The 24,630-nt window shown below is 40.0% G+C and overlaps 1 protein-coding gene across 3 annotated transcripts in view; it reads left to right on the top strand.

Moving 5' to 3' along the window:
* Positions 1-24,630, top strand: part of RFTN1 (raftlin, lipid raft linker 1) — a 101,189-nt gene that overhangs the window by 50,505 nt on the left and 26,054 nt on the right. For all 3 annotated transcript variants that reach the window (XM_033164865.1, XM_033164867.1, XM_033164866.1), the window contains exons 5-6: positions 12,555-12,885; positions 23,874-24,077. In XM_033164865.1, the coding sequence (XP_033020756.1) occupies positions 12,555-12,885; positions 23,874-24,077 (535 nt within the window). The remainder of the gene's footprint in view (positions 1-12,554; positions 12,886-23,873; positions 24,078-24,630) is intronic.

Genomic DNA, 24,630 nt, shown 5'->3' on the forward strand with positions numbered 1-24,630 from the left:
GTTGCAGCACAGCCCCTTTGTGGAATGCATCCGTAGTTCTATCTATGGCAATAGCCCCAGCTTTCATATGGTATAAACTGCTACTCGCAGTTAACATGTGTGGCATAAATGTAGTAGAAATCTGCTTTGATCATTAGTTGTAATTTAAAATTATAATATTGGCTGCTAATATCCTTAAAAATGGATGAAAAGTAAAGTGTACAGTTTATTGTAATAACTGTATGCTGATGTAGTAGTAGACCCAGCTACATGGAAGTTTTAACCCGATAATCAAAAAAATGTTCTTAAGATGAACACAAGTGAAAATAGTTAGTCATTTTGGAAAGATCACAGCCTATAGTTAAAAATAAACTGTGCTTCATTCTTTGTAATTCAGACTCTTCTCTGAATCCTATAGAAGGGAGCAGTTTCCAAAACCTACTCTTTCACATATGTTCACATCAAATTCTTAACCAAGGAATTGTATCAATTTATGAAAAATGTCAAGGACAACCGAAAAGTTGCTTTCAAATTTAAAAGTGTCTCTTCACAAATGAACCTTCTAAACAATGCATAAGTTAATGGGAGGGTTCTGAGTTTCTGACAAATGGCCTCAGAGAAATACTAATGAAGAGTGATGGTGCTTGAATGTGTAAGTAAGTAAGCCACAGTTTCACAGCAATATTTGACATGGTGTTATATATATTTTTCTCAGTACCTTTTGCCTGAAGATTTTTGTTGGCATGCCACCTGTCAGAGCATATTTGTGTAACTTTTAACAGGAAATTGTTTGAAGAGGGTGATCTCTGTTCTACATATATTTCCAGTCAAGATGTATGACAATCTCACAAACATAGATATTAGGTGTATTTTGGGTTTTACTTTTTTTTTTTTAGTGTTGTCCATTCTTTTGGTTATTGGGTGATACATACTAAGCAGCAATACTAACGTTTGTGACTGGATTTTGTCTTTTTCAAAAGCAAAAGAAGGATCTCCTATACATCAGGACAGAAGAAATTTGATGCTGGACACAACTTTTAAAAATCCCTTATCCAGAAATAACTTTGCTACATTAAATTGGGATGGTCAGTTAGCAACTCACAGGCTGAATCTGGCTCTAAGAACAATTTCATCTACCCCCACCAAATTTTAATTAGCTTACTACTGTATTTAAATTTCATGTGTGGCGCTTTGTAATAAACCACTGAGTCTCTTGGGCTTGCTGACTGTAAGGTCAGCGGTTCAAATCTGCACGATGGGGTGAGCTCCTGTTTCTTTGTCCTGGCTCCTGCCCAACCTAGCAGTTCAAAAGCATACCAACGTGAGTATACAAATAGGTACTGCTGTGGTGCAAAAGTAAATGGTGTTTCTGTGCACTCTGGCACTCGTCATGGTGTTTCGTGCGCCAGAAGTGGTTTAGTCGTGCTGGCCACATGACCTGGAAAGCTGTTTGCAGACAAACACCGGCTCCCTCGGCCTGAAGCGAGATGAGCACCGCACCCCATAGACTGTGGCTATGTATAATCTAAATGCATGTTCCATACCTGTAACAGGTAAATGTACTTTATAGAACTTGACTAGCTCTATAGTTTGGGATGTATTTTTTCCTGATAACATAGTGTCCATTCAAACATAGAGAAGTTGACCTTCCCTGCTTTAAACACTGATGTTTCATTTCCACAGAAACTGTTGCTCCTGCATTCTTTCTTGGAGCATGAATCATATCCCAACCCTGTCTTTAAGGTATTAGTGAAGTAACCACTTTGCTGTAATGATTAGTTTGTGAAAATACCCAAGTCAATCTAAAATACTGCAAGCTGTGTTGAATTAGTGCATACTAGTAGCTTTTGAGTGAACATTTGCTCTGGATGGAAGCCAAGAAATTCCAGTTGCTGGCGTCAAAACAGTTAAGAGAAGTTTGGAACACTCATCTTTCTAAGTCAGCCATGTGTCTTCATTTTATTACATTGTTATGCTGCATTTATGTGGTGCTTGGTGGAATACTTGATATTGAGCACGTACAAGATATATGATGTGATAATTGTAACATACAGACTAAAATTGATAAGAAAAATAACTGTCTGTGAACAATTAATAACATCTAGGCACAGATTTCAGTGTCTGTTATTGCACTCTATACTGTTCTGATATTACGTGAGGTTTCTCTACCTTTTATAAGCCAAGCCTGCTCCAGGAATTGATGCAGCTGTAAAAATTTAAGTCAAAATAAAGAGTTGGTTTAAGAAGACTTCTTTTTTTTTAAAAAAAGTCTAAAACCTATTGACTTATTTCATAAACAGTATTTTTAAAATCACTTCTGCATTTTAATATTTAAATGCAGTTACAATATTGATGCATCTGCTTCTATTTCTAATTACTATTTTAAAACAAAGCAAACCCTTCGTCTTGTTGCTGCACCACTATGGCCATTCCTTCTATGAAATCTTGGACATGGCTTGTAACTATACTGGAGGCATTCAAAGGACACATGTCAAACATATTGGAGTGATAGCCAGAACCTTAATTCAAAGTTGTTAGTATGGTATTAAGAGCAGTAAGCTGCCTGTCCACCTAGCCAAAGGTTCATCAAGTTTGATGGGCAGACGTGGCATGGAGACTGGGCACTGTGGTTCATTAAGGGTTATTGGGAATTGTAACTTTGTGAAAGGTAAACTACAGTGCCCAGAATTCTTTTTGAGGGAAAGAATGTTCTTTGAATGTTTATTAAAGGTATAGTGTGCACTTGGTTGTGTATACCCCTTCACCCCGTTTACTCTGTATCCAATGCACTCACATCACTGGTTTGGGAAATTAATTATCTGAAATGCATATACATCTTGTATATGCAACCCCCCACAGTTCACTATTATCTAAGGTGGTATTGTGCACAAACATTTTGTTTCACTAACAGTCCAGAAGCTGTATTCACATAAAGTTTCCTTTCCCCTGCCTATCTGAATTGATGCGTTGACCTCTCTTTTGCTGTTTAACCAATTTGAAGGTTAGCACCTACCTTTCTTAAGCACCTGCCTAACTGTAGTTTGACTACTGTCAACAGTCTTGACCCAAAGACAATCAATATTATCCTCTCAATTTTGCTGCAACTCTGAGGTAGGCTGCCATCATTAATATTTTATACATGCAGTTTTGAGATAGAGTTGTCTACAATAGTCCAACTTTAGATGTCCCCCCTTGCTGTGAGGTGAGTCAGTACTTTTCATGATGTACAAATAAGGCAATGAGATTGAAAGGGTAACACTACCCATTTGCTGTGTCTGTTGTTGAGCTGAAAAATTGAATCATCATATTAGTGCAAAGTTGAGCAATTCCTTCAAATGCCAATTCTGGACTTACATCAAGAGTTTTACATAGACTGTTTCTGGAACGCAAAATATTAGTTAGTGCCCATTGCATAGCCCCAGTCTTGGTGACTTTCTGCTGCTGCAAAACTGTCACATGTCACAAAGTGGTTGCTATTGTGCTCATGGATGCTGTCAACCCACTTGGAAAACTGTGAACAGAGAGGACTGGACTGGTCAACTCCAAATGTTTCAGCTGTTAGCTTTTCTTGAGATATGTAAGTTATCCGGCAGCTAGGAATCTAATTATTTATTTATTAGCATTGGGGAACTTAAACATTTAATGTACTCAATTGCTTTTTAATTGAAGACAATTTTTTATTACATATGCTCAAGTTATTAAAGTTCATAGCAGCAAAAAATTATTTAGATTTGTTTTTTATTATAAATATATCTGAAGCAGTAGAAACAAGAAAGTTAAAAGCTAAAGGTATTTCATGTCATTCTAAATTGCCCAGGTAGGCACAAGACCCTGAACAGCAGCAAATGACCAAACAGGACACCAGGTGTTGGGATGAAATCAAGCCAAATCTTTTATTGACTGTAGCAGGCAGGATATGTGTTGATATAGCAGTAGGGACAGGATCTGTTCATCATTCCACTCGCCCCATGCTGGAGGAATGGGATTAGCTGGGGTTGGACCACGCCAAGCCGGTTTCATGGGAGTTGGCCAGTGTTGAACCCTGTTGAGGTGCAACCAAGCTGGCAAGGTCTTACTGGGTGACCAGAGTTAGGATTCCAGCCAGGCAGAGGGCCCTAACCCGAGCTTGAGGGAATGCCATGGCTAATCCTGCTCTAAGGCCCCTGCACTAAGGCCCCTTCGCTATGTTGATCCTGTCCAATGCCATTTCTGCCCTTGAATATACATTATTCTGCCTAACAGAGGAAAGTCATATGTTTCCCTAAGCAAAAGGCCAAACAAACAAACAAGGGCCAATCAAGTTGGGAGAAAAATTCCTTTCAGGCCCTGTCAACCAGCAATCCAGATTGCCCATATCTGGTGTGGTGATTGGCACATAAAGGCACACAATTTTGTAATGTTTTTCCAATTTGGAAAACCTTTCCTGTTATCCTGCCAAAGTTGAAAGGTATTATTTTATATTCCAGCTTCTCCCAAGAGCCAAGTGTATGTGTGGGATAAATTCTTCCAAAATCTGGTATGCAAAAAAAGATTTGACAGACTATAAGGGTGTACACTGTACAGTATACCTAGCTTATAAAAGCTAAGTGATTGCAGACACCTCATTCAGCCACACTGCATTAGGCACCATACTACTTGGGAAGATCCTTTCATTTGTTGTTAATTGTGGTAGCCTATTCTGGGGGTCAACAAGCATACCCCCCGAACAAATTTTGGTTCATTCAGCACTAATCACTTGCTTGAGAAGCAGGAAGAGAGAGATTGAATGAGGGCTTTCTTTTCTACCCAAACCAACTTATATCGCTATCGGAGCTGACCACAGAAATAGGAATGTGCAAACAGAGCATTTACTTACAGCCCACTGCTGGATGAAGATCTTTGAGACAAAGCCTTGAACGTAGCACATACTTTGGCAAATATTATAGTTAAACAGATTTCATGCAGCTTTCTTAAAATTATTTGCTGCTTGAGAAATAGGGTCAGTTTGAAAGGTTTTTTTAAAAGTATTTTTTTAAGATTTAAAAATGTTGTAATTCAAAGCCTTCAGCTGATACAGAAAATCAGTAAAATTAATCCACACTTCTGACTTTGCAGCACCTTGTAGAGAGCAATAGTGCCTCTGAAGCTGGAGCCTCCATGTGTCTCATTGGTAATAGACCCACCTTCTCTGCATTCTGTGTATCAGTGGTTCAGTTTTTAAATATAAATTTGGCCAAGTATGATGCACTGCCTGTAAAATCTGCTGTTAATCTAGAAGATCTGTTTCTGTTCAGAGAGGATCATATATTTATTCTGGTTCAAAAATAAATGTAAATGAATTCCAAAGTTTAATGCTAGCTCAGAAGTAAAAGCTGTTCTTTCATGGCAGAGTGCAGTGAACATTTTGTTCATGTCAATAAAATGTACTTTATTACTATATAGTTCATACTGTATAATATGGGTTGTAGCTCCACGCAGTGTAGAAATTAATTTCACTAAGCACACACATAATATGAATTGTGAGGTTATTTGATATCCCTGTGGCTTAACTGCTAGTTAATTTATTTGTACTAAGCTTCTTTAAAATATACAGCTTAATCTGAACCATGTGGTATGGACTAGTTGCCTTTGAAAGTGGACTGAATACCAGCCTACTGTCATAATTGTTAAAAATAAGATTCTTACCCAGTGCATTGAAACTTAGTGAGGATAAACGTAGCCTCTTACCTATGCTATGATATTTCATATATTATTGCAGTGGTCATAAAAAAATTGTGTTCCTAGGAAACTTTAAAGGCTTCCTTGATGACATTGATAGTGGTGGAGAAGCTCCCCCAAACATGTGTCACCGCCTCTGCTTGAAGGGGCTCAGGGCAACAAATATGGGGCATTCCCATGTTACTGCCATAGACAGTTGGAGGTAGGCTAGACTGAGGCTATGTAAAGATTCATAGGTTAAAAGGCAGCGAGGTCATTTCCCTCTGCTGCATTTCATGCAGTATATGCACATTTCTGTACACACCGGGGTGGGGACATCTTTACTCAGTGTGGATTACTTGTTTGGTTTCCCTGTGCCTGCAACCCCCAACACCCATTCATGAAGCTGTCATCTGTGCATGTGCAGCGGCTGCCTCAAATGGGCACACCTCGGCTTATCTGCAAAGTGAATGTGGCTTATGTTTTTGAATCGGGTGAAAGCTGGTTTGAAGGGAAATGCAGTAAGCAGCATTATTTCTCAGGAAGCTGCAGGATAGATGGATTGTGCCAACATCATGTGTACCCAGCTTTAAACACCAGTGGTGGAAGCAGGCTGGAGCCAGAGTAAATGCTATTGTGTACATAGCTTGAGAGCCAGCTATCTGAAGCCATACAATTGTCTTCAGGGCTGAGCTGGAATTTCAAACCTTTTAACTGCCTTATCTAGAACATTGCACTTGCTGGAAAAAAAACAAGAAGTGTCTTGAAGCACCATTAAAGCTAACAGATTTATTTTGGCATGAACTTGCATGGACTTCAATCAATTTCATCAGATGTGTTATGTGTTATCCCCGCGTTCCAGGTGTTTATACAGTGGTACCTTGGTTCTCAAACGCCTTGTTTCCCAAACCCGGAAGTAAGTGTTCCGGTTTTTGAATGTTTTTCGGAAGCCAAATGTCCGATGCAGCTGTCGACTCTTGTTTCTGGGGCTCCTGCACCAATCAGAAGCTGCGCCTAGGTTTCTGAACATTTCGGAAGTCAAATGGACTTCCGGAACAGATTAAGTTTGGTGCTTTTGTTTTTGCTATTTATTTTGTGGTTTTTAAAGGCTTTTTTGGTTAATTTGTTCTTGTGACTGCGTGGAACCCAGTTCAGCTACTGATTGATTGTGTGACTGCGAAAATGGATAAAGGCTCCCCATCCAAACAATGACTATCATCAGTGCAGGTAAGAAAAAAATGTAATTTTATTTTTTATCATCTACAATACTGTCTTTATTTCTTTTATAGTACAGTACATTGATTATTGCTTTCATTTTATGGATCAATGGTCTCATTAGATAGCAAAATTCATGTTAAATTGCTGTTTTTAAAAGTCTGGAACGGATTAATCCGTTTTGCATTACTTTATGGGAAAGCGTGCCTTGGTTTTGGAACGGACTTCCAGAACGGATTAAGTTTGAGAACCAAAGTACCACTGTATACACGTGTGTGTGTGTGTGTGTAAACAAGGAGGTCTGAGGAAATGGAATGTTGAAAATAGTGACAGTAATCATTATCTTCTTAAAACTGACCATTTATAAAATAGTTTGTGATAATATAAACATCCTGGCTTCGGTAAGTCAATTAACACATGTAGTGTGATTTAAAAAAACAAAACCAAAAGGATTTGTCCTGATTCAAGTCACTTGAGATTTACCAAGAGGCTCAGTTCTAATTTACATTGCAATCTCAGGCTAGCTGTCAACATGCCTGAGTGTCTGATCTTACATCTGCAGGAAAGTATTGGGAGCATTCTGGGTGCACACTGTTTGCTTAAGGCAATAGGTCTCAGAACCCCCTGTGACATGCATGGATTCCTCAGCAGGAAAATAGGTGGGGAAAGGGTTCCCTGAGGGTAGGGAACATCATCCAGAACACTCAGCATGTATGTTGCTTGGAGTAGTTTGACGAGTGGTCTCTAAGGCTATTCAATCATTGCATACCTGTGATGCAATTATCTTCCTTGTTGCTGCTATAGCTACTTAGTAAACAGCAGTAATAGTAGTAGTAGTAGTAATAGTAATAGTAATGGAAGCTCTACAGGGCTACATGATCACTGCAGATGGTAACAGCAGTCACGAAATTAAAAGATGCCTGCTTCTTGGGAGGAAAGCAATGACAAACCTAGACAGCATCTTAAAAAGCAGAGACATCACCTTGCCGACAAAGGTCCGTATAGTTAAAGCTATGGTTTTCCCAGTAGTAATGTATGGAAGTGAGAGCTGGACCATAAAGAAGACGGATCGCTGAAGAATTTATGCTTTTGAATTATGGTGCTGGAGGAGACTCTTGAGAGTCCCATGGACTGCAAAAAGATAAAAACTTATCCATCCTTAAAGAAATCAGCCCTGAGTGCTCACTGGAAGGGCAGATCCTGAAGTTGAGGCTCCAATACTTTGGCCACCTCATGAGAAGAGAAGACTCCCTGTAAAAGACCCTGATGTTGGGAAAGATGGAGGGCACAAGGAGAAGGGGACGACAGAGGATGAGATGGTTGGACAGTGTTCTCGAAGCAACTGGCATGAGTTTGGCCAAACTGCGGGAGGCAGTGGATAGGGGTGCCTGGCGTGCTCTGGTCCATGGGGTCACGAAGAGTCGGACACGACTGAACGACTGAACAACAACAGATGCTCATCAGCCATTTTGCCCAAACCTGCAGGGTGTTAGCCTTACAATTAGCCTGAAGAAGTCCAACATCCTATGTGAGGACTTCACCAGCAATTCATGCATCAGCATTGGTGACCACACATTTGAAGTGGTAGACAGTTTTGTCTGCCTGGTCACCACCACAACCAGCAACCTCTCCATTGATGCTGAGCTGGACAAGTGTATTGGCAAGGTAGCTACAAAAGGGTGTGGGAGAATGTGGTACTAATGCACAATACCAAGATGAAGGTCTAGCAGTTATGGAAGTGAGTTGTAGGCAACTTACAACTGCCAGGAGTAACAGCTCAATGCCTCCACATGCACTGCATCAGAAACATTTGGGCATCACGTGGCAGGCCAAAGTGTCACATATGTGCTCTCCCAAGCCCACATTCCCAGCATGTTCACACACTCCTGTCTCAGTGATGTCTACACTGGCATGGTCATGTCCTCAGAATGGAAGATAGCAGGATCCCCAAGGAGGTGCTCTATGAGGAGCTGGCTTCAGGCATGAGCCTCGTTGGAAGACCAACTCTGCATTACAATGATTCCCTGCAAACATGACATGAAGGTTGGAAACATCAACTCGTCCGTGTGGGAATCCCTTGCAGACAACCACAGTGCCTGAATACAGACAGTCATGTCGTGCATCCACAGCAGTGACCAGGGGAAGAATGACCACTGGGAGGACTGCAGAGAGAGAAAATGTCCTGGTGTATCAGCAGCAGCAGAACTAGACGGCTTCATCTGCCCCTGCTGCAACAAAACATCTCTCTCCCATATTTGTCTTTGTAGCCACAGCAGGCGCTGCAACCTTCCAACACCCCCAAAGGCACACTCCTCCCATTGTCTCCTGAGACAGATGCCAGCCATCTCACAACCATGGAGTAGTAGTAATAATGTAGTAGTACTGTAGTAGTAGTAGTAGTAGTAGTAGTAGTAGTATCATCTTAAAGTGTTTCACAACAATCCTAAGATGAACCAGTAGTCCTATCCCCATTTTTTAGATGGGAATGGTGGCTGATCCTTAAACATGGTGCCTTGCCTACGGTGAGCCCATGTCCAAGTTCAAATCTGAATAGGGAACTTCTGGCTCATGCTCTTTATTCTTACGCTACACTACCTCAAATGAAATTCTGTTTCATAGGAGGACTGGCATGCTCCTATGCAAATGCAGTTTTGATTAGCGCTCAAAATATGAACAAGATTTAATTGCAGACAAATAATGAATGCATTGCAAATTATTTGTATAATGCCAGGGGCGGGAGGGGGCTGGTATTAATTTCAGAAATTGCTACTAGTCACGAACTTTTACCCAAACCACTTTCTGCTTCTGTGGTCCAAGAGTAGCATACTAGAACAGGTAGTGGTTTTTCAATCGGCAGACTGTCTAAAATTGCTACACATCAGGATTTGCTACCTGGATCACCACTTTATTAATCCTGGGGTAACAAAGGTTACCCCCATTTCAAGCAGAAGTAGGATATATTTAGCAGTAAAGTGCTTCATTCATCCACTGATATTTGAGTGAATGGAGGCAAGTGCATAGGAAGGTGGGGGCATTGAGAGCGGCACACCGCCGGTTCCAGCCACAACCACCCCCCGCGACTCCCAAGCCGCCTCCCGGCACCACTTCCATGTGGCAGCTACTTGCGTGGCAACTCTCTGCTCGCGGTTCCTTATGCCACTGCATGCAAAGGTAGGCAAGGTGTGTGTACTCTGGACTAAATGTCCAAAAACTGCTTCTTGTCATGACCGCACACCCGAATTACTCTCTTATTTCCATGGTCTAAGTTGCTATTTTTTTAAATGAAAATAAAATAGAAACCGATCCAGAAAATCTGTCTCACCCAATAATGCCTGGAGTTGTTCAGTTTTCCTGGTTCTGGTTCCCAGTCCCTCGTTCATCTGGAACACCAGTATCTATGGCCTAGCTATGATACTCATAAAACAAATTATGTCCATATCTGTGGTACAGTTGCCCATCAAACTGTTTCTCCGTTAGAAAGCTGAAACTCTACCTCTGCTATGCTATTAATTTTGATAAAGAGCTTCCACTGCGATGTTCACATCACCTTGGCATTGTATCAGCAAATTGAAACTCTGGTTCCAAAATCCTGCAACTGTGACCTTCTGGCTTTCCGGGGGAAGCAAGTTTCAATTCCTGCCTTCACACAGCTCAGCAAATAAACTGTAACAATAGTGTAAGAGAGGAAGTTGTCTCTTCCACCATCCAGGTGTCTTGTATGTATTTAGCACAGTAGCATGACCATCAGGAAATTGGATGATTCATAACATTTTGGGGGGAAAGATAGAATGAGTTTCCTATGGTGTGTCCCCCCCCCTTGGGATTGAATAAAACGACTGCTTCTCTACACTGCCATCTCTGTCAGCATGCAGCTCATGTGGAGAATTGATTCCACCTTATTTGCATTTGAAAAAGCTTGCATTGTCTTTATTTTGGTCTCTAATAACAGAATACATTGACACGGCATGCTTAAAGTGGATGGTTGGGAAAGACAAGACCCATCTCATTCTAATACCATTTATTTTTGTAATGGGGTTTTATTTGAACGCCTAATTATGAGTGAATGTAGCTTTCCCACTGTGTTGCCTCTTCTCACAGCAGTGAATTTACCTGTATTTGAAAGAAGCAGCCTGTCAGTTGTACCTTTTCATTATAGTATCAAAAATCAAGCCTTGGGTCCTATTATTTCTGCTCTATTGCTGAACCTTCAGTGAAGTACATGGTGGTTGGGGCCAGCAGGTCAGTTCTGGATGACAGGGGATATAATCACATGCACACACACCTCTATCATAGTAACAAACTACACACAGTCTTCTCTTGGTTCATTTCTGTAGTAACTTGTTTTTCCTCTTTCATTGTTCATTAACTCCTCTAATCCTTAGTTTTCACAGCTAGGCAGATTTAGGTGCCAAAAAGCAAGGAAATCTACCACAGGCTTGTAACCAAAAAGAGCAACTTGAGCATTCCAGCATTCTTCAGTGGTAGAAGTTTCTCGGTTCTGCCAGTTTTACCATCTCCAGCTGCCTCCTTGCAAGTGGTTCTGAGGATGCTCAAGCCTCTTATAGGAAAGGGGCATAAATGCTTGATAGTAGTATGAGCAGAATTTTGCCCATGCTTCTTTGGCCAAGCTATTATGTCTCAGGTTTTTACTTCTCAGATTTTAAAAATATGTTCGCTTTATTTCTTCCATTTCTGACATCTTGTAAAACGGCCATTGTTTCTGAAGTACTTCTTCTGTATTTCTGTTTTGTACCTTAGTAACCCTTGATCTTCCACTTCCAGTAAGCTCACCCCAGGTCATGAAAATAACCACTTACAACCACATCTGTTTTCTGTGATTCTTTATGTTCTTTTTCTGCATGGTTATGGTTTGTAGTTCTGCTTTCAGTATTATTACCTTCAGGAATACCAGGTTCCTTCCTCTTTCATGCATTTTATATTTCCAGGGTTTTATTATTTTCCTAGAATCATGAATTATCTGCAGTTCTAAATTCTGAAGTCAGCACTATGTGGTTCCCATTTTAGGAACCTAAAATTATTATTTCTTAATAAGCTTTTCTATTAGTGCCTTCTGCTTTTATATTCTCCACCAGCTCTTCCCTGTATCTCACCTTCTAGTTATTTAGAAGAACCTTCTGAAACAATAAAGTTGTTTCCAAATGCATGCCAATACTTCGAAGGAGCTAAAAGGAGGATAAAATATATTGCAGTTGTTTTTCAGTTCTATCATGGTAGTTTAAATTTGAATCTGAATGGTGATAGAAATATTTTTTAAAAGGCAGGTGCAAGGAAAAAAAATAGGGATAGCCTGAAATTTGTAAGAGAAGTGGCACATTGCATCTATGCCATTTCTTTGCTCTACATGAACATTATTAAATAGAAGAACAAATGTAACAAAGCAGAAATATTCCATTTTCATTGAGGGTTTGCAAAGAATATATAAACAATACATACCATTGTGTTTTCACATTTTATTTTAAAAAAAATACTTAAAGGAGTTCATGTCAGACTTCCTTGGAATGCAGTATACAAATCCAGTGAGGCTTTTCATGCAGTATGGAGGGGGATAGGGAATCCTTACCATAAAATAACACAGCTTCACTTGACATGTGGTATATTTGAAACACTTCTATTCCTGAAGGACAACTTGTAAATTAAAATGTAATCTCTCTTGGATTTTATAGATTCAAGATGCAGCAAGTCGGGGCTTGAGGTTTGTTGGAATAATACCTCAGTATGCTTCCGAAATGAACTCCAAGAGCAGCAGTGCTGTAATATCCACCAGCAACAGCTCCAGGGAACTAAAAGGTGATAAAAATCCATCAGATTTTGCTGAGGATTGTGTTTCATCAGATCATGAGAAAGCAGGTTGCACTAATGGATGCAAAGTCCCAGCAGCAAGGGAGGAAAACGTTGACCAATGTGTGGACCCCAATGAAGACTTGAGAGGTGAAGGGCAGGTCATTGAACATCTCAGTTTAAGCTCTGCTGGAGAAAATGGAGGGCAACTTCAAGGTGAGAATTCAAGTTTGTCCCCCAAGTCTACTGTGGGCAGGTTAGCACAATGCTGTATTGGGACCAGATTCTCTGCCGCTTGCTGTACTATTGAATAAACTCATGCGTTTTGCCATTTATTTTGATTGATAATGCAGAACACTTTATAATCTTATTTGTTCTTGCTGCAGTGCTACAGGTAGGTGTCGTAATGCCCATGTTATAAACAGGGTATTTGGGATGTAGAGATGTTGGTTTGTCATGGACCCTTGGCAGTATTAGCATTTACCCTCGCAGTTCTAAGAATCCAAGGCTTTCATCTCCAGGACCAAGCAGGCTTTCACTGAGTATTAGAGGAAGAATTAGCTTGGAATAAAAGGAAAGGTAAATAAGGTGAGAAGAACCTATCTGGTCTAGCATTCTGTTACCTGCAGTAGCCAAGGAGATGCCTATGAGAAACTCACAAGCAAGATGTGAATGTAATGGAACTCAACTGGTATTCAGAACCTTGGGCCTTTCATTCATGGCTAAGGCTGTAACTCAGTGGTAGAGCATCTGCTTTGTATACAGAAATTCCTAGTTTCAATCCCTGGCAGCTCCATACAGGGCTGGGAATGTTTACTGTCTGAAATCTTGGAGAGCTGCTTCTAGTCACTGTAGACAAAACTGTGCTACATGTATCCAGTGGCCTGATTCAGTATGTCAGCTCCTTATGCTCCTAACATCATTGATAGCCTTACTGGCTAATCCCCATTTAAACTTCTTTAAGTTGGTGGTCACCACCACATTTTGTGGAAACAAATTTCATAGTTTGGATGTGCCACAGTTGGGGAATCTTTTTGGCTTGGTGGGCCAGATCTTTATCATCCCCTCTCCACCTTGTGGGCCAATTTTGACATGTGAACAAGGCCACAGCTGCATCAAGTGACTGATAGGTGGATGATCCTGCCCATCTGCCAGCTGAATTGATCCTCAGGGGTGGGGGCAAGGGGTCTGTTTTACCAGCGAGTAGTCCCTTCCCCCCCCATACATCACTTTATATTAAACCACGTTTGCCATTTTGATGCCCATTCACCCAGTTCAGTGATACCCTTTTCGAGCGCCTCACAATTTGTCTTTACTTCCAGCATCCTGAACAATTTGGTGTCATCAGTAAACACGACTGCTTCACTGTTAAACCCTAATTCTATTATTATTATTATTATTATTATTATTATTATTATTATTGCATTTTCAGTTTGTTTTTATTTGCTTTTCTATTACAGTTATTCATTGGTATATCAACATTAGTACAACAGCTGTTGCATTTTTAAAAAATGAAAATTTAAAAAATGACAAGGGGAAAAAAGAAAACTCCTTTTCATATACTTCCCTTCCACTCCTTCCCTGGTTTCCTCTCTATTCCCAACCTATCCACATCTTATTGTTCTTCTAAATTTTCCACTCTCCTTCTCTATAGCTCATAACTTACGCTGCTGAATTATGCTGATCCTGCTACATTGATCGTCTTTTGATATTTTTTTCATATATTCTATATATAACATCCAATCCTCATTAAGTTTTTTTAAATCTCTGTTTCTTATTCTATTCTGTTAGTCATACCTAATAGTTTCGCGTATTCCAGCAGTTTATGATGCCCCACCTCTTTTGCTGGAACCGTGTCTGTTCTCCACTTTTGTGCAAGTTAAACCCTAATTCTAGATCACTTACGAACAGGTTACAACTTGCCAGTCATAAAAGTTGATGCTCAACAGACTCCACTTTTTATATCCCTGCTTTTAACCAAAGGAAGTTAAAATTGGTCCACTGCCTTCTGGATTTGTTTCCTCCCTGCAGAGCTGATGTTCTCTAACCTCCAGATTGCACTTTAATTCCATTTACTACTTGCTGATAGAAAATGGAAATTCCCAGGGAATTTTGAAATTCCCAGAGAGAGGATACAAAGTTCAAAGCATTTGGGACTATATCAGAGGCAGTGTAGGTCACTTTCACAATACTAATTTAGAGTAGTACAAGAGTTCAAATTTTGAAGGCTAGTGAATAATTGTGATGATGCCAGATACTATTATTATTTTAATCACAAGGTATAGTCAGTACTTCTGCAGCCCCCCCTTTTTTGACTTGGTTTCTCAAGATTGCTTAAGAACTTGTAACTTGAGAGCAAAATTACTACTTCTAATGCTAGAGCAGCAAAAAAACCAACCCCCAAAAAACAATTCCTTTCCATTCATTTTTGAACAAAAGCCCCATGTGCTACATTAATTCAAAACAAGCACATAGATTATTAGATTTCTATATTAGTATCTCTTGCAAGATGTTAATTTAGTATAAAATTGTATATAGTGTTATATAAAAAGAAAAACACCATAGAGCCTGCCAACTATTTAAAAACACATATCTAAAACCCTTTTTTGCCATGTTTCCCACAGGATTCAATCCCACATGATCTCTCCTTCAAACTAGAGGGAGGATACTCACACACATTTATGCAGTATAATTTCTTCCACGCAGCTAAAATTTATTAAGTTATTCTGAAATTGTTAATTAGGCCCATCTGGCAGGATTGTCAGGATACTTTCTATCTTCTGTTCTAGTCTATAGTAACTGCTTCTCATGATTCTGCTTTTAAGCAGGTTTGTGTGATAGATACACAGCAGCACCTTAATTCGTAAATTGTCATAGAATACCCTTTACAGACTTTCCATTCTTCCCAACATGTTATTTTGGGGGAGCTTGCTTTAAACTGCAATTACAGCCACATTTGCAATTTACTGACATATCTGAGCTGTCATTTATGGCTATGTATCTCACTTTGCAAGGGCATTTCCCTGGATGGGTCATTAAGAGAACAAAGGAAAGGGGGCTCTGTGCCAGATAACAAATGGGTGGGGCCCCCTCCTCTAGCTCTTGTTGTTGTTGTTCAGTCGTTCAGTCGTGTCCGACTCTTCGTGACCCCATGGACCAGAGCACGCCAGGCACGCCTATGCTTCACTGCCTCTCGCAGTTTGGCCAAACTCATGTTAGTAGCTTCGAGAACACTGTCCAACCATCTCCTCCTCTGTCGTCCACTTCTCCTTGTGCCCTCCATCTTTCCCAACATCAGGGTCTTTTCTAGGGAGTCTTCTCTTCTCATGAGGTGGCCAAAGTACTGGAGCCTCAACTTCAGGATCTGTCCTTCTAGTGAGCACTCAGGCACTCTAGCTCTTAGATAGTTGGAAAGACAAAGCCTGTGTTTTAGGGCAGAGTTTGCTGCCTTGCACCTGGAGAAAATAGCTACAGGCTGGAAAGGAAGAGAGAAAGCCATGGCTGATTTCTTCTTGAATCCAAGGCTGTGGCAATGGGAGATGAGGGTTTCACTGCTCAGCTTGTAAATGCATAGTAGGCTCAGGTTGTAAATAAACCATTTATAATAAAGACACCACTGTCTCCGCTGTGCCTCATTCCCAAAAGGAAACACAAACCCTGGTTAGCGCCTGGAACCCCTGGAATCTCACACTGCTCAGAGATTGGGGTGCCATGCAGAAATTCTATACATAAGCAACTCATTAAATCTGTATCAATGGCTTGTTTGCATTACTGTGGTCAGAAAAGGCTAGTATGCATTTAAGTGTGTACAAGATAAACATGCTATGTATATGTAGTAAACATGTTGCTGTATATCTGATCTCTATGATCCCTCCTCTGTTTCTTTGAGAACAGGATAACAGAGATCAGCCCTGGGCCATATATTGCCAGTGCAGGATTTCTAGCAGAAATTGCCTTTTAAAAATCTGTTCTTTAAAATGCAACCAAAATAAATGTAACCAGAAGAACCATGGCTTTGTCTCTTTTGATTTGGAGGATGGCATGGCTAAGTGAAGTCTTAAGAAGAGAGCCATGAACTAATCTGCGAACTTTAAACAAAGAAGAAAGTAGAGACTAGCAAAGCTAAAGGGTGCAATAACAGCCAGATTATTAAGAGTATATTTCAGTTACTATCAGTTTTCTCTTTCGGTCTGGGTTGTGGTTTTTTGTTGTTTTTTTTGTAGTTGGTTTAAATCCATTTTTCAAGAGCTGTTGTTTGCTTCCATGTTAACATCACCAGTAAAGTATTTTACGTTGTGTTGTTTGCACAGCTTTCTGAATTGAGATTAAATTCATTTGACTCCACACCATGGTTAAGATTGATGCAAAATGCAACTCTTAAACAGGATTAAGGCTGGCAGGGTAAGAATGAGAGGAACTGGTGCTTGTAGGAGCTGGGGGACCACATGATTCTGTGGCCCGCTTCTGATTTTTGTGTCAATGATGATGATGGTTGTAGTTTATCACCTGTCCTTCATCCGAAGGTCCCAAGTAAGATTACAACACATTATTAAAAACAGTTTAAAACAGCTTGCCATCACATAAATAAGGTAGGATGTCACAGTGATAGCATTAAGAGCATGGAATGCAGTGTGGAGAGGAGATAGGACCAAAGTCGCATATGATAAAATGGAACAAATTGCAGGAATGCCTCTTGAAAGCAACCAGGGAAAGAACATATTTTCTGACTGTTCCAATGACCTGTTGGGATGTTATCTCTTTTACTTGTGGATACACTTTTTTACCTCCTAACAGTTTGCAAATTTGGGGTGTGTGCTCTGTTATTTGTGTGTGAATGAGAAAAGGAGGTATCTTCCTGTACCAAAATGTTTTCCCACACTGCAACTGATTTCTTTATTATCCCTTTGCGACCACAGTTTTCTTCAGCACTTCCTTTTCCTAACCTGGAAAACTTATTCCAGTTTTGGCAATGATCTTTCTTCCTCCCATGTGAGCACAGGGTATATTATCTGCCTTATCTTTTACAAGGCAACCTTTTCTCCACACACCCCTTTCCTTTTCAGAACTCCATTTTTTGCCAAACCAGACTTTGTTAATGAGGACTTCGTTATATCTTCTGCTCCAGAGTTCTGACTTTTCTTCTTCTAAGGACACTATCTATTTTTCACTTTCCCCCCTTTGTCTTGTACTGCTTTGTAACTTTGAATGGGCTTTACTTAGCCATGTGTTTTGTTGACCTTACATATGACTTGCAGAATGTTATATCTTATCCACAAGTGTATTCTTAACTTTTTAGTGAGAATATAAATATGTTTCCATTTACAACAGTATTTAAACATAATTGCTTATGTTGAAATAATATTGGTTTCCTTTTTAATATGTGTATGTTGAATTGTAAAGTCCTTGGCTGGGAAAAATCCTTATCCTGTTTCCTACAACTACAAAATGATAAAACAACCCTCTTGATCTATATAAATCTTGGCTCAACAGTTGGATGGTTTTGCCTAATCAGCATCTCTACATCCATCTTTTATTCGTGTAAAACAGTCATATTCCACTATTACTAATTTGCATTCACACATTTTAAAGTGAGAAATACCATGAATTTGAAGATTTCTAACACTGCGTTTTTCAGCTACAGGATCAAACTACATGTGTGTGACCCTTCATTTTTCCTCAGAATTTTCTTTAAACTGTCTGATCCAAATTCTTGAAAATGCACCTGAACCCAAAAAGCAGTTTAGGAATCTGGCAAGAAAGTGCTTTATTCTTGTTTTACCCCTTTGAATGTTATTTTTAACCTAAATTTCCATCATTATAAATTTTTGTGCCAAATTCCCTTACTAACTGATTGTTTGATTTTTGTAAAACAAAATAGAGGCATTTTAAAGAGGTTTTGGGTTTTTGTTTTTTGTTTTTGGAACAGATGGCAATGCACACACCACAGATTATGGTATCCAACTTATTTTAACTGTTGTAGGTTATAGATTTGTGAACTAGTGAGCTGGAGATCAATCTTTTCTTATTTATAGGAAGTGTCCTAGCCATTATCCTTCTGTCTTGCTTCTTAAATCAAATTAAACAGAGGAGGGAGATGCCTGTGTCTTATTGGCAGAGAGAGCCATATGCTTTGCACACAGAAGGCAAGAGATTCAGCCCCTGGAATATCCATTTAAAGAGAACCCAGATAGCAAGTCCTATACTCCAAACAATAAGAGACTTCCTAACAGAGCAGTCAGCCTTAAGCTTAGATAGACCAACAGTCTGGTACTGTATCATACTGCTTTGTATGTTTGTCTGAAAACATCTTTTCACACAGCGCATACTTAAAACTATGAAATTCACTTCCACAAGAGGTAGTGATGGTCACCAACTTTGATTGCTTTCAAAGAGGGTTAGACAAATTCATGGAGGGTAAGGCTACATTCTGCCTCCACTGACAAGAGTTCTTGCAGGCTTCCTATGAGCATTTAGTTGGCCTTTGAGAATAGGATGCTGAATTAGATTGGCCTTTGACCTGATACTGCAGGGCTCTTCTTATGTTCTTTCTTTTTATTATTTTAAAATATTTTAATCCATGCTTCATTGTTAAAGAGATCCCTGGTCAAGGTGCAGTAAAATAGGAATAAAACTGAAAAACATCAACAAGAGCAGATAAATAAACAGCTTAAGCAATATCAGCACCGATACCAGAGCCTCATCATATATAGTCCATTTCATAGGTTTGTTGTAACAAGCTAAGAACTGCAATGTATTGAGCACATTTAAAGGGCTACTATAAAGATGACAATAATGGATCAAGTCTTGTTGGACATCTCAACGCTCCTAGGTTCAGATTAACATTCACGTTTTGTTGATTCTGCTAATTCCTGACTGAACGTCTTTCTGTTTTTCTAATCCTTTATTCGCTGTTCCGCTCAAATATCAAACTTCACAGAATAGTGTTTAAGGCGACAAATTAAACTGCAAGTTTTCATTCCTTTATTAGGCCCACTTGCTGGTTCATTTATTGACCACTGAATTGTACGTGTGCGTATGTCTCCTTTGGAGAAACAAACGCAACCATCTGCCCATTATGTCATTTTCTACCACAAGCTGTGGCCATGGCCACCTACTTAGATGACTAAGGGGGTTGGCCAAATTCATGGAAGGCAAGGCTATTAATGGTTACTATTCATCATGGCTGTATATCGCCTCCAGGATCAGAGGCAACGTGTTGGAGAACGCAAGTGGGAGCGTTAGATTGCCCTCATGTCCTACTTGTGGTCTTTCCATAGGCTTCTAGTTGGCCACCATGGGAAACAGGATGCTCAGTTAAATAGATCCTGCAGGTCTGCTGTACTTGTTTTTACATGACACAATATCATTACCAGAAGCTGTCGTGATGAATTAATAAGTGTGCCATTAAACAAAGTTTTATGATCCATGCTGAAACCTTTTTGTGGGAAGGAGGGAGGGATAAGTGGGAAATATTTTTTAAAATCAAAGGTTGTATAGAACATAAGCTTTTTATTTGGAAATTGAGAAAAAATGCTGTTAACGTGGGTTATGTGGCATGACTAAATAACTACTGTTAATGCAAGGCCAATTGGGAGATACATGTGCTGTCTTTTTCCCGCAGAACAATTTTGTACAATAGTTATTAAAAGCCAAAGAGATTTTTAATACAATAACCTTTCTTGTGCATTAAACGTGAATGTATTTTTTTCAGCGCCTAAGAACAGCTTGTCTGGAAAGCTTGTTAGTATTTGCAATACTTTGTTTCTGCCTTAATTAAAGCATATATTTTTCTATTTGGAAAAAAAAAATCATTATCTGCCTCCTGTGGGAACTACTTTTCCCTCCTTGAACAGTTTATTGATGTTATAGTGCCCTATAAAGAGAGATGTTTGCAAAGTGTGTGTCACTTTAAAGTGGAGTTGGCTCTCTCTCTCGCAGGAAGCGAGAACTAGGGGGGAAAGGAAGAGGCAGCTACAAGCTGGAATAGATAGTTTCACTTTGTTCAGTAAAGTAAGGTTAGCATTTGAAGTTAACAAAAGAAATCTAAGCTCGCTGTTCAGGAACACCTTGGTGACAAGGTGAAAGAAAGAGAGACTCAGAAACAGGGAAGAAAAGCAAACAAAAACCTGTGAAGAAAAGAGCTGGTTTCACTTTATGTAGCAAAAGTATAGAAGAATAGGGATGGGGAAGCTCAGCCCCTGGGTGGGTAAATGCAGCCCTCCAAAATACAGCAATAGGACTCATCAATTTTTAAGGAAAAGGGTCACTTTACTAAAGTATGCAGCCTGAAGTAAATAGGAGCATGTTGTTGTTGTTGTTGTTACATTTATTTACATCCCCCTTCCCCCCCAACACGGACTGAAGGTGTCTTATATATAAAATAGAAATAGCTAAAATCACTGGGGGGAGGGACATTAAAAACAAATGTGTGTGTGTGTTATCTATTAAAACATACAGATGATTGCAATAAAACCATCACATCACCAGCCGTTTAGTTGAAAACAGTCTGTTCACAAAAGCCTGTTGGAATAAGAGACTCTTCACCTGCCAGCAGAAGGACAACAAGAAAGGAGCCAGTCTCAACTTCTGTAGGGAGGGAGTTTCAAAACCTACCGAGATCCGCACCAAGTGTGCCTGTGTGGATGGCAGGGCTGAGAGAAGGACTTCCCCCAAGGTTTTAGAGCCCAAGCAGGGAATACAGTCTTCCATATAGCTTGGTCCTAAGCCATATAGGGCTTTATAAACAGCACTTTGAATTACGCCTGGAAACAGACCAGTAGCGTTGCAACAAGGGAGTCGTATGCTCCTATAACCAGCAAACAGACCAAAGTCCCCAGATTAACCAAATAGGCCAAGGCCAGTGAAAGGCGCAATGTTGTTTAGGGAATAAATACAAAAACTGGAATACTTAAAAATGTGAGGACAGCAGCCTGTAATAACCTCTTACACGAGAAGCACTGAAATACAATTGCTTGTAGATAAAGGAACACAGCTATCAACAGCCTAGAAGAAGCAACCTGTGGAGGCTTGCAAGAGTGCCCAAGAGTATAATCACTGCAGCAGTATGGATTTTGGGCAACTGATAATTAACTTTAACAGTACAAGGAGAGTTAAAATAATTGTGCTGAGGGGAAGAGGACCTCAGTAGCAAATCACTCTGCCATCCAGTCTTACCCAACTAGTCTTAGTAGGAAACACTGAACAATGCTGTATCTTGCTCACAGTGAATATTATAGAATTGTAAAATCTACTGTGATGGGAAAACGCCTGTTTTCTAGATGAAGGGCTTATCCAAAATCAACTTAACTCCACTCTTTCCAGACACAGTCTGCAATTTAAAGCTACGTGTCTGAGCACCCTTTCCCCCCTCCAGAGTTTTCCCTGTGAAAACCTGCTCTTTAAAGCTCAATTGGAACAAACATTAGTCTACTCTGATTCTGTTTTAAATAGTGGGTTTTCATGGGGACAGCTTGGGGCAAAAAACACACACAACCCGCTTGGACACTGAGTGTTAAAGGGCACAAGCTTTGCCTGGAAAGTGCAAGGCCCAAGCTAAGTGTGAACAGCGCCTACAATCAGAACCCAACAAGATTTGAAATTAATTACCAGCATTTTTGTTATGTAAATTGCAGCCATGGGGAAGGCTCATCAAACTCAAGTTCATTGATATCTTGGGGGGGGGGAGTTTAACTTTCTAAGCTGCAAAGATTGGTAAATTTTATTATGTCCCATATCAGACTTCTCTTCTTATGGCTAGACATTCCCATTTCTTTCAACCGATCCTTATAGCAGTGTTTTTCAACCTTTTTTGGGCAAAGGCACACTTGTTTCATGAAAAAAATCACGAGGCACACCACCATTAGAAAATGTTAAAAAATTTAACTCTGTGCCTATATTGACTATATATAAAGTAATTCTCTTGAATTTTTCCATTTTTCCCACGGCACACCAGGCAACATCTCGTGGCACACTAGTGTGCCGCGGAACAGTGGTTGAAAAACACTGCCTTATAGGACTTGTTTTATTTAGTGCTGACCACCTTCATTTGCTGGCATCTGAACTTGTTGCAGTTTGTCCGCACTTCTTAAAGTGTGGTATCCAGAGCTGCACACAGTACTCCAGATGTGATATGAGTAGTGAGAATAAATGAGAACTGTTACTTTGAAACTATGGTTCTGTTGGTGCTGCCCGAAATATCATTAACTGTGTGTGCCTGTGCCGAGACGTCATGAAATAGCCACAGAATCGGAAAAGTGCTTTAGTATTCTCACAACAAAGTAGCCCTTAACTGCAAAAAACCTCTGAAAGTGGGAATTAAAGTGAAAGGTGTGTCATGTGGAACTTCACTTGTTCTTCCAGAACTATGGCTACATTAGCCTGGAGCAGCAGGAAGGACTTAAGGTACATCAAGGTGCTACATCACATTCATTCATCTTTGTAACTGTTAATTCATGAATATATTTTGTATAAGTACGCAGTCATGGTTTTCCTCTTCAACTGTATTTTCCTGATTTTGTCAGCCCTATGTCCTATGCGGGTGGCGCTGTGGGTTAAACCACAGAGCCTAGGGCTTGCTGATCAGAAGGTCAGCGGTTCGAATCCCCACAATGGAGTGAGCTCCTGTTGCTTGGTCCCTGCTCCTGCCAACCTAGCAGTTTGAAAGCACATCAAAGTGCAAGTAGGTAAATAGGTGCCGCTCCAGTGGGAAGGTAAACGGCGTTTCCGTGTGCTGCTCTGGTTCACCAGAAGCGGCTTTGTCATGCTGGCCACATGGCCCGGAAGCTGTATGCCAGCTCCCTCGGCCATTAACGCGAGATGAGCACCGCAACCCCATAGTTGGACACGACTGGATCTAATGGTCAGGGGTCCCTTTATCTTTATGTCCAACTAATGCCTTGCAAATCTGTTTCCTGCTTTATTTGGTCATACAAATTCAGTTGGCAAGAATGCATTATGGTTAAAATTATTAGTTTGTTGCTTAATAATATAGGTCATTTTGTAGCACGGTGGAAAAACAGTTTTTGTTAATGACCCAGTAATGTTTTAATTATACATGGGAAAAGCTCAGTTAATAGTGCTTATTAATGTGTTACTTCTTTATGCTGGCAGACTGTACCCTAGAGAGAGGGTGCACTATTTTCATTGCTTTTATCGTTATTGCTATTTCAGCACTTTGTATGGTTGTGTTTTTTTGTTTTTTTTAGAAACCGAGATCTTTGCTGTCTACAACAAGCCAAAGGCTTTGCAGAGATCCAGCCAGTACTACAGTTTAACAATCCCTGTGAGAATCACCAGCAATGGGCAGACAATTTGCAGTTTGGAAGCCAATTGGCTGGAGCATATGACAGATCACTTTCGGAAAGGGAGCACGTTGGTGAATGCCATCTTCAGTCTTGGAATGATAAATGGTACGGAATTTCCCTGCCAGATTATTACTCTGTTGATAAACTTCATTCGTTTAAAAGATCAGCTATTTTCTCTTTGTTTGTGACTATTAGAATGCACAAAAATTGCTCAGAACCAGAACATGAAAACGTGAGAATATTCATTATATATAAGTGGTAGGAACACTTTTCCAGTATGAAATCAAAGAAATGAGGCAGATGTGCCTAAGTAGCACCTCATTCTCTTGCTTCAATTTCCACTCTTTCAGATAGGTTCTTAGCAAAAAGGAACATTCCCTCTTTCTGCTAATTACACCTTGAAATTACATGCCATACTGAGCGCGAATTATTTGTTGGTGTCAATCAGGAACCGTCTTTGAAGCAGCAGCACCTTTGCAAATTTTCAAGCTGCTGAGTTTTAATTCCTGCAAAACCTCTTTGCTGTTTTGTGACAATGGATCTTTTAAAATTCAAGGTAGGCTGAATAAAAGCCTTAAACCAGAGCCCATGGAGTATGTGTGTAAACTATATGCATGCACAGGCTCAGTGTCGAGAGGCTTCTAAACCATTAGGAAGA

Source organism: Lacerta agilis, chromosome 12, assembly GCF_009819535.1.
Source record: "Lacerta agilis isolate rLacAgi1 chromosome 12, rLacAgi1.pri, whole genome shotgun sequence".
NCBI classification, from domain to species: Eukaryota; Metazoa; Chordata; class Lepidosauria; order Squamata; family Lacertidae; genus Lacerta; species Lacerta agilis.